At 39.0% G+C, this 15,064-nt stretch overlaps 2 protein-coding genes across 2 annotated transcripts; one reads left to right on the forward strand and one right to left on the reverse strand.

Annotated features, from left to right (window-relative positions):
• Positions 1-1,135: 1,135 nt before the first annotated feature.
• med6 (mediator complex subunit 6) lies at positions 1,136-7,456 on the reverse strand. Its single transcript, XM_049595827.1, has 8 exons — positions 7,379-7,456; positions 4,820-4,979; positions 4,432-4,523; positions 4,199-4,281; positions 3,987-4,095; positions 3,685-3,800; positions 3,534-3,561; positions 1,136-1,950 (listed from the first exon to the last, which is right to left on the reverse strand). Exons 1-8 carry the CDS (start codon positions 7,398-7,400, stop codon positions 1,820-1,822), a joined length of 741 nt encoding a protein of 246 aa, XP_049451784.1. The 5' UTR covers positions 7,401-7,456; the 3' UTR covers positions 1,136-1,819.
• Positions 7,457-8,757: 1,301 nt separating this feature from the next.
• On the forward strand, positions 8,758-15,064 carry LOC125901409 (tetratricopeptide repeat protein 9A). Its single transcript, XM_049597105.1, has 3 exons — positions 8,758-9,418; positions 9,817-9,999; positions 14,047-15,064. The coding sequence occupies exons 1-3, from the start codon at positions 8,935-8,937 to the stop codon at positions 14,127-14,129; spliced, it is 750 nt and encodes a 249-aa protein (XP_049453062.1). The 5' UTR covers positions 8,758-8,934; the 3' UTR covers positions 14,130-15,064.

Genomic DNA, 15,064 nt, shown 5'->3' on the forward strand with positions numbered 1-15,064 from the left:
ATTATCTATTTTCATTAAATATTTTGCACCTTAATGTTATATTTTGCACCTTATTATCTATTTTTATTAAATATTTTTCACCGCATTATCTATTTGTATCAAATATTTTGCACCTTAGTGTTATATTTTGCACTTTAAGGTTATCTAATTTTTATATTTTGCACTGTATTATCTATTTTCATTAAATATTTTGCACCTTAATGTTATATTTTGCACCTTATCTATTTTTATTAAATATTTTGCACCTTAGTGTTATATTTTGCACTTTATCTAATTTTTATATTTTGCACCTTATTATCTATATTTATTAGATATTTTATACCTTACTGTTATGTTTTGTATGTAACTGTTATTTAATATATATTTTGCATCTTACTGTTATCTAGTCTTTATACTTAGCACATTACTTTTGTATTTTGCACTTATAGGTTATCACATTTTACATCTTACTATCTAATTTCAATATTTTGCACCTTACTGTCATCTTTTATATTTTGCACCTTAACTATTTTTTTTTAAATATTTCGTACGTTACTGTTATTAAATATTTTACATCTTACTGTTATCTTTTTATATTTTGCACCTCATTCTTTTAATATTTTGCACCTTAATGTTATATTTTGCATCTTACTGTTGTCTAATTTTTATATTTTGCACCTTACTGTTATCTAGTTTTTATATACTGCATATAGTTTGTATATTCCACTCTTTGTATCTTCACTCTTCTAGCTATGTATTGCAACTGTTGCACAGAAATTTCCCCTTAAGATAAATACAGTTCTAACTTATCTTTATACGAAACCATCTGAGAAGTTAAGAAGGGAAAGGTCTATTTGGTGATAATGCTAACATCATGTAGACATCTGAGATGTGACAAGGGCCCTAACTACAGTTTTTTTGGAAAGGTCACAAGCCAACAAGGTAAGTAACCACTGCACTCACTGCACATCTGTGACTCTAGCTTGTATTTAAATACAGAACTTGAGTAACTGTACGAAGTCATCATGTCTGATGTGTGTGGTAAGGCACTACAGGGCGCTGAGGGCAGGTAGACATGACAGCAGAGCAGCAGTACTGAGTAATGCTGATAGAAATGTCTTGAGTTATGAGACATTGATAATGACTCAGCTACATATCCAATATATCTTAGATGATATTTAGTTTAAATCATGAGGAAAAACTGTGATCAAGCAGGACTCAACACTGTTACTAGACGAGAACAATCCGACACATCAGGAAACAGTCTCTGATACATTTTAATACAAAACACACAAAAGTATTCCTTACAAAAAACAGATCAAAGTGTTTGTAATCAAAGAGAGGTGCTCGTGTCAAAAAGCTTTTTGCTCTTCAGATGAGATGATGCATTACGACACATCACCCTGCAGACCAGGAATTAAACTGTCCTGTGAAGTCACTACAACACAAATATTACGCTGATGTCAACAGTAAACCGACACTGATGCTGATGTCAGCTTATCATCGAGAAAAAAGACCTCATCCTTAGTGAGAATACTGCTAAATGCCTGCTGACATCAGGCCGTTAACCCCTGCTGGTCCCACAGCTGCCTGAAGCGTCCATGATGCCAAACCCATTACATGTGCAAGACTAAGGTTACAGTGTAAAAGGAGTCCTGGCACTGAGACAAACCACTGACACTTTGTGTGCCAGTTCATTCTTAGCTTCCTGTAAACTGATCAAATGAGCAGAGTGGCGGACGATGTTGCAAATTTGGAGAAGGAATAAAAATACTCCAAAGCTGTTCTTTCAGTCGGTGCTGTAGGACGTTACGTTTCCTCGCCACGTGGAGGACGACTATCACTGTAACCTTGCTCTCTTCTCAGGAGGCGGTTTGCTTGGTGGAGCCGGGGCGGAGGACTTTGTGGCTGGTTCCCTTTCCTCCTGTTTGACAGCCTCTGCAGGAGGTTCAGGCTCTTTCTTCACCTCAACTGTAACACAAGAGCATGCAGTTAAAGGAAGAGCTGTGGATTTGGTTAATATTGAGCATCAAATATCTGAACACCGTCTGTCTGTCTCTCTGATGCTTCTTCATTATATTGCTTTGTGTTTTTTGTATTGTTCTCTTCTACTGTTCTACTGATGCTTCCTGTTGGCACTCTGTCCCTCTGCTGCTGTAATGTTGCAAATTTCCTTGGTATAGGACAAACAAAGGATTACCCTATCTTATCCTATCTACTTTTACATGCATCTGTATCTATCTATCTTAAATTTCTCAATGTAAAATCAATGTTATATTAGCGCTACCAGTCACGCATAGACCAAAGGTTAGTGTAGGAATACCACAAGTGCACACACAATGAAAATGCATAACCATAGACAGGCAGAATCTGAATCAAAGAACATAACCTCATTTACAACTAGAGCTGCAATGATGAATCTATTAGTTGTCAACTATTAAATTAATTACCAACTAATGTTTTGATTGATTAATTGGTTTGAGCAATTTTTTTAAGAAAAAAAAAGTCAATTAAGCAGTGAGGAACGGTCGACAAAACTATCAAATACTGGGAAATATATAAAGGAGGCAAGGGGGAAATTTACTCAGTATAAATGAATTCATATCTTTTACTTTACTCCTTCTAACTTGTACAGGATGGGTATGTTGGAAATGTCAGATGGAAACACAAACATTTCTACATGTAATCTGGGAATGTAAACTGGTTAAACCATTTTGGGAAAAAGTTGTGGCTCACATAGGGAAGTGGTTGGTTCCTAAATCACCAACTTTATGCCTTAGGGGGGAATAAACAAAATCGTCGCATCTATCAAAATATGACCGTGTTTTGATAAATGTAGGCGTTGTCACAGCTGCTTCTGAAAGAGTACATCACCTCCAGATTTTGAAAAATTGAGGGAATCTATGTTAGAAATTGTGTCATACGAACACGTTAGGGTCAGCAATGAAGATGAAAGCTTTGAGAGGTCTTGGGCAGGCTTTTTTAGTTTGTAATATGTCTGTTTAACTGTAACAATGTGGTGTTTAGTTGTACCACTGTGGACGCTAAATTACCATAAGGGTTATAAGAATATGTAGCTACCAGGTGCCTGTAGATATGTTCCAATGACAGTAACAGTACCAATAACAGTGTGGTTGTTTATTTCAGATTTGACCGATTAAATAAATTTAAAAAATGAATTATTTTTAAAAAAAAAAATCAAAATACACTGATTTTAGCATTTTAAATGTGATTATTTTCTGGTTTCTTTTCTCCTTTATGACAGTAAATTAAACATCCTTGGGTTGTGGTCAAAAAAAAATTGAGAACATCATCATTGGGCTTTGAGAAACACTGATTAACATTTTTCACCATTTTCTGACATTTTAGAGACCAAAAACTTAAGTATTCATTGACAAAAGAATCGACAGATTAATTGACAATGAAAATGATCACTAGTTGCAGCCCTGTTTATAACCATTTCAGTGTTAATCACTGATGTCCACAGACAGACAGACTCCATTTATTATGCAACTTTAGGATCTAAGTTTAACGCAACTATTTAAAGGTCATACCTGGAATAGGCTTCTCGCCAGGCTTAGGCTGAAATTACAGAGAGGAAAACAGTATTACTAAGATGCAATCACATTAACATTATAGGAAATTTCAAAACAAAAGACTGAGACAATTTGACAGCAGTAATGTTTTTGTTAGTGTAACATGTACCTGGTAAAACGTTGGTGGAAACTTTGACCTGAGGTCCAAAAGGAGTGTGTCGACACGGTGCCTCTGAAACAGTGAACTCGGTTCTTCTTTTTTCTTCGATTTGGGTTTGGCTTTTTCTGTAAAAGAGCCAAAATCACCATATGAAACTTGTACTCACTATTATAAACATTCTGGGACTGCGGGGTTCTTGGGGTCTTCACGATTTGTTGTTTTAATATCTGTGAAGTCGTTACAGGAACTGCTGATAAAACTACCACCCAGATGTCTCCACTGTAAATATAAATGAACTGCTGAAACCATACCTCTCTCCTCCTGGTCCTTGAAGTGCCACCAGTATCCTTTAGATGGGTGATAGCGGCAGTAAGACATGGCCTCATCAAAAGCAGACTGGATTCCATGGACAGCAGAAAGCTAAAACAGATGTGATTTCTGTGTTATCAAACTGAATCCTCCGACAGCCTTGATAAAACTCTGTCCCAGGTGCATTTTATAGGATCGAATTAGAAATTCTCACCGCTCTGGAGCTGATAACTGTTCCCAGGTCTGGGGCCTGATACACCACTCCTGCTATGATGTAGTAGTCGGCCAAGGGAATCACTGGAGGGTGAAAACAGAAAGTGGAAGAGGCGATAAGAAAGATTGTGTGTATGTTGACATTCCTGTGACAGCCATGAGTATGAGCTCATATAATCACAATCTAATTACTTGCACTCAAATAAAATAAACATACTACGCTACACTGCTCACCTTGTGTTGGTGACTGCCTCTGTTGTTTCCTGATTATATAAAGAATGGGCTCCTGAGCATGAAGAAGGATGTACTCCACTCCCACCATCTGACTGAAAAATACACAGAAACAAGGTTTAATTTTAGTTTTGCAAATGTCACTCAGTACTACAGCTCTGTGCTGAAGATTCATTTCCAACCTTAAAAACAGAACAAGTTGTTGTAACTACTATATCTGAGTGTTTTATTCGGTTTTGTTCGAGCTCTGTATGCTAATTAACTTGCATTCAGTATCTTCTTTGAGCTGATACCAATCTAAGCTCAATGTGACACTTCATTTGTTTTTATTTATGTGCATTAATATTTAGTTATTTAGTAACACCAGATGAGTTGTGCAAGACAAACTTACTTCAGATGTTCCAGGGTGAGCCGCTGCATCTTCACTACCTCATTATTGCAGGTTCGGTCATAGAAGGGGTTACTTCTCTCAGAGAAGTAATCCAATACATTTCCAGGGTTCAGAATCGGCACCCAGCCGCTGTCCACCCAGGATATCCCCAGAAGGTTGTCTGCAAATTGGATGAAAAATGTAATAAATGTCTGATGCTGAGGGCTGGTCAATTTTAGTAAATTTACAGTGGTTACATGTGAAGTTCACAATGATGTTGGGATTTTGCTGAACACTTTTAAGACATGGATGAAGCAGGCAGTATTGTTCCTCAATATCACAGCCACAGGTTATAATGTGTGGCTCTGTTTTCCAATGTTGATAAAAGACAACTTGAGTCAGGACTTTGCCATCAAGACTGTGAGACCTGAGTATGCATCTCAGAATAGCTTAACCCCCCAAAACAATATAAGATAGAGCTTTATTTATCCAGAGAGAAATTGCTTTGCAGTAGTTGCAACACAAAGTTAGAGGAATGCCAATACAGAGCGTGCAATATACAAGAACGAAAACAGCATAGCAAAAACGCAAATGTATAGCAAAAAACCCCAAAACAACATATACCAAACATAAATTCAATACAGAACTGAATGACAGTAAGGTGCAAAATACAAAGACTAGCTGACCGAGGGGGAGCAAAATAGGGATGCATAATACTGGATTTTCTGCCGATATCTGATATGCTGATATACAACAACTCATTCGGCTGATAACAATACCGATATCAACATATCCACTTTTTCCCCACCTAATTCTAGTGACCCTCAAGTCTCTTCTTTAGTGGAATTAACATCATATTATACATGTATGCTCTTATTGTGATGGCCCACCAGCAGATGGAGACATGAAATACAATACTTTTCAATGTATGCAATATTATTTTATTGTACAAAATAAGAAAAGCATTTTCGGCGATTCTGGTAATTCATTTTAAGGCCAATATCGGCCGAAATTGATGACATGCTGATATTATTGTGCATCCTGGGTGCAAAAGATACAAAAAACAGCTAACACTTAGCTGCAAACTAGGGATGAGCAAGCACACCATTATCTGTATCTGTTATTGTTTAACCAACTAAATTATCTGTATCTGTACATGTACTCAAAAATGTGTGGACTTTAGATTGAATGTGGGTGGAGTCTAAGTTGAAAGTGGGTGGGACCTAATTGGAAGTGTTTAATTCAAGCCTGATATGGGTTGATCAGAACCTTGAGCTTCAGGTCATTTTTTAACAAAGGAGTAAAAGATAAAACACAGGGACTCAAATGAGGATTTCCCTTCATCAGGAGTACAGATATTGACACATTTTACTCAGATTCGTATAAAGTACATTATCTGTACTCGTTTAATCTGAGTATTTGGCTCAACTATGGTGCAAACTGAAAGGTGCAACATCTACATTATAAAACACTCACATAGACAGGTTACTGGTAAAAATTAAAACGACACTATAGAACAGCATGTCAACATATTAAGACCATAAATTTGCCTTACTTTGTTAAAGCTTGGCCTTTAGTTTTTTTTTTTTAACTCTTTTTTGTTTATTTGTAAATATCTGGACAAATTACTAATGACAGAACAAGATTAAGTCGAATCTTGCTTTGCACGTCTATGCTTCTGAGTTTCTTGCTGTTGTTGTCGGTTGAAAATAAGGTTGCGACGGTATGAGATTTTCACGGTCTGATAACCGTCTCAGAAAATATTGCAGTTTCCTGGTATCATGGTATTACAAAATGTGTGTTATTATCAGTCAGAATGACTCTTAAAGGGATGAAAATGGAAGTGTTAGTATCAGTTAAACAAACGTTTTATTACTATAACTGAAGCTTGAAACCATTTTGTTAATACTAGTATGTGTAAATAGTCTCCCCTTTGAAAATAGCTAAAATAAAGGTGAGATTCAACATGAAGTTGCAATTCTTTCTGTCAATATCGTCGATAAGAAAATGTACATGGTATGAAAACCGTCAACTTTGATATCATGGCATACCCTGGAACCAGTATATCGCTGCAACCCTAGTTGAAAGTATTCCGGTTTGATATCAGTATCACGTTCAAATAAAAAACACTGACATAAAGAATAACATCTATTAGTGATTGCAATTTCATTGCCAACGTCTCTGCTTTCAGTTGTCGGTAACGTTAGTTAACAATAACGGAGCTCTCAATGACCTTAGTGTTATCGAATTTTTTCTATAACTTCATTCAAACCCTCTTCGACCAGCAACATTACTGGAATCTAAATGTGGCCTCAAATTCGTTGCTTTATCGAGCACTCTGGCAGCCAGCCAGCATTAGCTAAATTAGCCTACATGCTAATGAAAGCGGAGATGCTAATCGTTGCTAACGTTAGCTTCTAGCTGTAATAAATAACACGCCAACGGCAAATACAGACAGCAGCTTTATCTCAAGTGTTCAGATAAAACACATAAATTGTCGTTTTATCAAATATCACAACGGCAAAAAATAAAAACACGGAAATAGCTGTCTAACAAATATTAAACCGGTGATTTAGCTACCTCTGAAATCCACCGCCGCCATGATGTAAACAAATTTGTCCCACAGAGAGGACGTCTTCGGAGTGCTTCCGGTCGTAGTTTGATGACGTTATGGTATTAGTTTTAATTGGTTAAATTGGAATAAAGGGCACGAACAAAGCGTTTTAAATGCATTTTAATAAAAGGAAAAATGTGTGTATTATTTTGACTTTATTGCTATATTGTAATATTAGGCTTTTACGCCTCCAATACATATAAAAACACGAATCTCAGAGCACATTTCATTAGAAAGTCAACAGTAATCTAGATATGACAACTTGACAATATTGTATTTGCACTTTTATGTCATACAGACCCTTAAATTGAATTTTATTTAAGAGATGTTGTGTTTGTGCTTGACAACAACTGTCTACATCCCAATAAAGACACTTGATATGGCAAACAAGCATCAGTCTGCATTACGCAATCACTTACATGTAATAGTTTTCACGGTTCGTGTTCTTTATTTCTGATCAACAGCATTTGCTCCAGAGAGCTGAAATTCCAGAGACACACCCAGACAGCTGAGTTCACTGCCCCTGTGAGTGTGACAGGACAGATGGATTAAAGCTTGGTGCATACACAAGCTTAGACACGCACTCAGCCGCGGTGTTGATAAAATGGCAGTCAAAATGAGAAGCTCCTTTTGTCAGGACAAAAGGCACGACCGCATTCATCACCTAGCTGTCTGCTCATCTTTCCATAATAGAGGCTGATAACACCATTACCCTGCATAAACCCCGGTTTGAATGACATCATAGCCTGTCATTAGGGACTGAAGTCTGTCATGAGTGGGTCCAAAGTGGCTGCGCAGAATGCGAGCAGTCTGGAGGGGAGGCAGGCTGCAGGCTGCTCGGGCGAGAGACGACAGGCTGGATGATGTTTATCTGATTCATCCGAGTGGAGATGACTGCATTCCTCCAATGTGAGATAAGAGTGAGAGACTGAAAGGGAAATTTTAGGTGAAGGAGGGGGCTGATATTCAATGCGTAAAGTGCTCCTGTTATATAGTGTAAGGATGCTGGAATATTCAACGACGAATTCTCTAATTTAAAAAAAAAAAAAGTTTCATGTATTTTATTGGTGCATAATTAAAAATCAAGCTGACAGAATTGAGGCATGTGGGTCTTTTTTCTAAACATGATCTGAGTTTCCCTTTGTGACTAAAACATCAGCCCAAATTATCCACAAAGAAAACAGTGTGCAGTTTGCAAACAAGCTGATAATTAAATTGTCTCCAAATATACTGATAATATAATCAGACCCTCTCCTCTTCCTGCTGGAGGACCCCCATGGGACCACTGGCACTTACACTCATCGACCAATCGGATTGTCGGAGGGGAAAAACACGAGAGCAGGCTCCGACGGAGGAGCGCGCATCGCATCGCGCAGGGTTGCGCACAGAGAAGACGTAGCTGCGACACTGGCGAGGCGAAGACGCGTCTACACGGCTGAGAGGATGCACTGAAGGAGCCTTTAAATTCCCAGCTAATTTACAGCCGGGCGACAGAGCAGCTGTAATAACATAATATACAAATATGAGCGTGATCCAGGCCGGGCATGACGGCAGGGGGGACGGCAGCGGCAGAGGCAGCCACACCGACAACGGCGGCGGCTCCCCGAGGCTCCAGCAGTGCGCTCAGCCTCCCAACAGCAGCAGCAGCAGCAGCCGGACCAAAGATGCCAGATACCAGCAGCAGCTCCAGCAGCAGAGGCATCATGGTGGGTCGATGCTCAAACAGCCATCACTCAACGAGCCAGCCGACGTCGTGAGACGGGCGCTGGACTTCAAGTGCCAGGGCACCCAGTGCTACAAGGATAAGAAGTACCGAGAGGCGATTGGCAAGTATCACCGCGCTCTGCTGGAGATAAAGGGGCTGTGCAGGGTGCTGGGGGATCCGGACACCAGCTCCAAGCCCCCGTCCACCCTCCTGCCGACCATCAGCAAGTCCACCCGGCTGACAGATGAGCAGAAGGGGGCCATGGAGAATGCAGAGCTGGAGTGTTACAACAGCTTGGCCGGTATAGGAGACATTTCTCTCATATTTTACACACACACACACACACACACACACACACACACACACACACACTACATTTATCTGCTGTCTTTTCAGCAGAGGAAAAGATTCTGGGAATACTCCTGAGCTCATGAATGATTCATAAAGAGTATGACTCATTCTCAGGCTTACCCCACTATCTGCCTCACTTTCTTTTCATACTGATGGTCACTATATTTATTCACCCCTTAGCAGATTCAGTCCTTATATTTGTTATATAAAATAATTAACCAAAGACCCCATCCTATCTCAGTGCCTGACAGGACACACATCAGTACTTGTGAAATGAAATTCAAACACTGGCTCATGCTGTAACTTTTTTTTCTACCCCCTCTGTCATTTCCTTTTTTCCTCCTCTAGCCTGCTTGTTGCAAATGGAGCTGGTGAACTATGAACGAGTGAAGGAATACTGTCTCAAAGTGCTTCACAAGGAAGGGAAGAACTTCAAGGCTCTGTACCGATCCGGCGTGGCATATTACCATCTAGGAGACTTCCAGAAGGCCCTGTACTACCTGAAGGAGTCACACAAACAGGAACCATCAGGTCAGTGTTTTTTTCCCATGACAAACATACACAGCAGGGGATTAGACCACAGATCACCATTTGATTTGGTTTGCAGCCACTTACTTCTACTCTGCTACATCTAAGAGGGAAATATTTTAAACTCTACTGAATTTATTTACAGCTTTAATTACTGGTCACTTTATACACAAAATGTGTAATCAACATAAATAAGATGCATCGCTATATCCTCCTGAGACCTGAGCTTTTGTTTGGTATGCATTTTTAATTTCTCCTAGCCATTTGGGATCAGTAGGACTTGATAAGTATAAAAACTAAGCATTGTCTTTGATCAGGAAGTAGTTTTTGAACTAAATTATGTCTACATATGGGGACATTGGGTTGGTAACTATATGAATTCTCCTTGCTCTGTACCCCAAGCGAGGAATGTCTTACTGTCTGGAGCAACAGTCTGCCACAGCTAATTGGCCTGTCCCAGTGTCCACAAATGAGATGATAATAAAGTCTCAATGTCCTCAAATAAATACTTCCTAATTAACAGTGTCTTATCTTGTTACTGTTGCTTAAATTGGCCAAATTTGTTGCCATATCAAACTACAAACATTATTAAACATAAATAAACAAGTTTCAACCATAAAATGTGATCAGGTTTTGGACCAACTCCACTTTTTTGTCGGGATCGGCTACAGACTGTCTTGGCAGAGATGGCTGCCATCTTGTTTTTACATGGATAAGTGTATTGTGCTCTTAATGCCACTAGATGGCACAAAAAAGTGTCCACGGACTAGGACAAGAGGTCTAAGCTAAGCAGAATGGAGTATAAGGTGCAGCAACCCAAAATGTAATGTCCTCCTATTAGGACATAGGGTCTCAGGAGGATAGCTAAAACTGCCCAATAGTATATAAAGTCATTCGTTAGCTCCACTCAGAGCAGCTCCAACTTTAAAATGCTGCTCACAGGTTAATGCATCACTGATAATAATCCAGTAATATAATATAGGAAAATAAAACTTTAACAGAATGTATCATCGGCACTTTTCACAGCAGACTTTTTTATTTGTCCCAGCAGAGAAAGCGCATTTGTTGCTGATAACATTAACGATGGCTCTGCTCTGTTCAGGTGTCCCAGTAAATAATTACAGTGAGCCAGCAGCTAAATGGAATTCAGCCATTATTTATTTCATTATAGAGTGCTGCAGGGGGATTTCTTTCCATTGGATTTTGGATTATTGCAGAAAATAAGCTCTGTGGAAAACAGGTGTTTATAATACTTACGTGTTTTGTTCAGCAAGATAATCTTCACAAATGAACGCCGCTGCCATGATTTTTGAAGCATAAATGCAATTGCCAGAATTAAAAAGCTGATGTTAGGCTATAAATGAGCTCTCTACGGTCACATGACGTCAACGCCGCTACCACAACGAGGCTGTAAAGTCGTGGTCGGTGTGATGATGCTCTGTAATCTCATTTAGCCACTTGTGACTCAACTGCTCTTTTTTAGACATTTAACAGCTTCAAAATTCATGAGTAGGGTAATTATTGATGCATTTTGTGTCGTAGAACAACAATTGAAAATATCTTAAGATTGTGTTAACCACAAACCTTATTTCAGGCATCTGACCAAAAACCCACTGACTTCGAGAAGAGTCAGTGGGAAAGTGCAAACATGCTAATTTTTTTCCATGTTTTAGGACTTGTTCCTCCAGCACTTTATTTACACCTGTGCTTTTTCTACTGCGACATGTCATAATGGCCTATAGACCTGAGGGAAAAAGGCAGGTATATATGCTGGGGAGCTGATTAGGGGATTGGAAACATGTGTGCAGGTGGATGTTAATATCAGGTAATGACTCAGAGTAGAAAACACCACTGCAGGGCAAGAGAAGAATAGAAGGCTAGTGACTGGCTGGAGGAATGATGTAAAAATATTAAGAGCTGGTTGCAGCCATGACAGTGAAGGTGCCCTGTGGAGGCTTCTGGTACACGTCCATTTACATTCAGTGTTATGAATGACAACACTGGGTATCTTTGAGGTCTAACAAACAGTGCACTTCCACTCCTGATAAAATCATCTATAGAGCTGGGCTGGTTGTACAAACCACCTTAAGTCCTAGTTAAGGTTTCCTCAAAATAAAATCAGTTGCACAAAACACTCTTAAGTGTTCGCCTTAAGGTTTCCTTAACATGTTCACTTAAGTATTTTTAGCTTGCACTTTAGCTTGGTCTTATGCTTGGGGAATCCCTAGACTGTTGCATTAAAGACCTTAGCAACTAAAGCAAGGCCAAAAAAAACTTAAGGTACCTCTGACTCTATCTTAACTGCAACATGACTGAGTTAATGGTGATGAATGAAAAAAACTACCACACCCCGAGAAGAGTGTTCTTTTGATTCTACGCTATATTTTTGACTAAATTAATTTTGTTGCAATTTCTTCCCTACAATCGTTTTCTATTTCTGGTATTTGGGGATCAAATTTACTTTGTAGTTTTCTGCTTTCTATGATTGTATTCCTCCAGAAGTATAATCTTTTCCTCCTCTGACCAGTATGGTTATTTTCTTCTGCTATTTTCTCACTATCTAACTAAAGGCAACTTTGTGAGACGATAACAGGCAACACAAGCGTGAGTCCAAGCAAACAATCTCCATGGAAACTTTTACCGCTGTAAAATCCCTTTCAGTGCAGTAAATTAGTTTTTCCTTAACAAAGGAAACCTTTAAAGGGATTCTGTGCAACTGTGTAAGTCCGTTGACTAAGGAGAAATTAAGGAGAAAACCTATGGTGTTCTGTGCAACCGGTCCATTGTTCTTAAAATATTTTAAATCCTTCATAGTTTACATTGATGTTTACTAGCTTGCAGTCTTCTTGTTCCCTGCCTTTGTTGGCACATTGATTAGTTTCTTAGCATGTTACTGCCACCTGTAGATTAGCGGTATAGTGTAAGGCCATTGACAGGAACGCGTATCGGGATGCTTATAGCCATATAGCATAACTACTGTAGGAGCCAAGCCAATTACCTGCAGCTACATGAATGTTTCACCCGGCCTGACCTGGCTGATGCACTTTGCACAGTTGATGCCACAGCGTCCTTGGTAGTGTTGAGTTCGGACAATAAACTGCAGGTTCTCGCTGCAGAATAATCATCGTGTTTATTCATAGCACCAAACCCCGGCTGAATAAATGTCCATTTCTTTATCTTTCATTCAAGCCGAACACACAGCATGTTGCACACTATCCCGCACCGCAGCAATCAAAAACCTTTTGCTCATCTGGGGTGAAACACCTGCAGGCGAAAATGTTGTTCCTGCCTCTATACACTGGTGCTCAAAATATCAATACATAGTACATACAATTGATGTCTGCTGATATATTTGCCTCTTACAACTACCATCCAAAAACTCCATAGGGTACCTTTAATGTTTATGTTTTTTGGACTCTTCATCAATTGTAACATCTGTGCAGGCCTCCGAGAAACCTCTCAGGAGCTTGCAGTGGTCCCAAGGCCTCATTTAAGCGACCATGGATATGAGAAACACAGACTAACCATCTAAGACTCTCACTTGTCTCACTCACAAGGTTCCTATTGTTTAAAATGTTTGATACGTGGCCTCTTTTGTGGTACTACAGTGCATGTAGTTGGTTTTTGAATGATCAGCTAAAGACTAATCAGTTTGTTGAGAGCATTGGTAGGACTTATCTATCTTATCAGTTTTTTAAATGTGAAGGTAGAATGGTTCATCTCTTTGCATTGAGTGCTTTGCTGTTGTCATACAAATATACAGTAACTGCAGTTCTGTTAATGTTTAACCTGATTGTTTGCCAGTGTTGGTGCTGTAGGACCTTTTTAAAACCACGCAGGATAAACTAAAAAATGCACAATGTTGAATCTGAAAACAAAAACGTATTTATTTTATTGCTCCTGAAATAACATTTCCAAAAATTATTTCCTGTAGCTGCTTTTGCTATGCCACATGAGTTCAGTTTAAGTGGAAGATTTATGAGCATACTGATGCACCATTTCCTGTCTGAGCAGGAAATAAATCAGCCTTTTCCTGTCTTTGTTTTCCAGACACCAATGTCATCCGCTACATCCAGCTGACAGAGATGAAGATTCGCCGAAATGCCCAAAGGGAAAAGAAAGAGGCGACATAAGCGCTGGCTGTCTGACGACTTCTCACCAGTCATAAATTTCCAGCCCTGCTGTGTGCCACCCAGACCTTACACACCATGAGTCAGAAGTCCTGGTGTGAAGAGATATTTGTTTGCTTTTGCCTTGCACAGCATCCGGTTGCCAGTTACGTGATTGAACTTCATCGTTGTGTGCTTGAAGCATTTCTTTTTTTAATTTTAAATCGTACCAGATACTGAGTTTCTGTCTCCAGGCCACCAAATTTATCTAGTATGAATCCATCCCAAGTATTTTTTAACCATTACAAACTGATGCACTGCCAGTCCAAACATTGCACATACAGGCCAACACTTGTGATAGAGACAGGAGCAACAAGTTCCATAGAGTGAGTCCAGCATGTCTGCAGGCGAGTGTAACTGTAAATTAGCACGTGCCCTCGCACAAGATGTCTCTTGAATGGCATGGAGTGAATGAGTAACAGCCACCTACACTCCTATCACCATACTTTGATTTCGAAAGTACAACAAAAGACACTTTTTTTATACTCACGATGATATCTGAGATAATGGTGCTTTCATCTTTAACTCAAATGATCAAGGACATCAAGAGCACATGGTTGCTAATTGCAGTTTGAACTTAAGAGACATATCACAAAATGTAAATAGGCTACTTTATATAAATCATGACAAATATAATGGAGAGACAAGCTATTTGTGTTTATTGATGCCAAAACAAAGCACTTCATTCACAGCATTTACTGTATCAACAAACACTGTATGTTTACTGTAAAGGTATGCGTGTAATAAATGTGTCAATTGATTGAAGTACTTTTGTTGTGCTGCAGCCGTAAATTTCTCTTAAATTTTTTTAAATTAAATTTTCCTTCTATGTACCTCTTAAGCTAAAATAGATCTATGGAAAAATGCTGATGAAAGCACATGTGTAAATAAATAAGTGA

Source organism: Epinephelus fuscoguttatus, linkage group LG14 (assembly GCF_011397635.1).
Source record: "Epinephelus fuscoguttatus linkage group LG14, E.fuscoguttatus.final_Chr_v1".
Taxonomy (NCBI): domain Eukaryota; kingdom Metazoa; phylum Chordata; class Actinopteri; order Perciformes; family Serranidae; genus Epinephelus; species Epinephelus fuscoguttatus.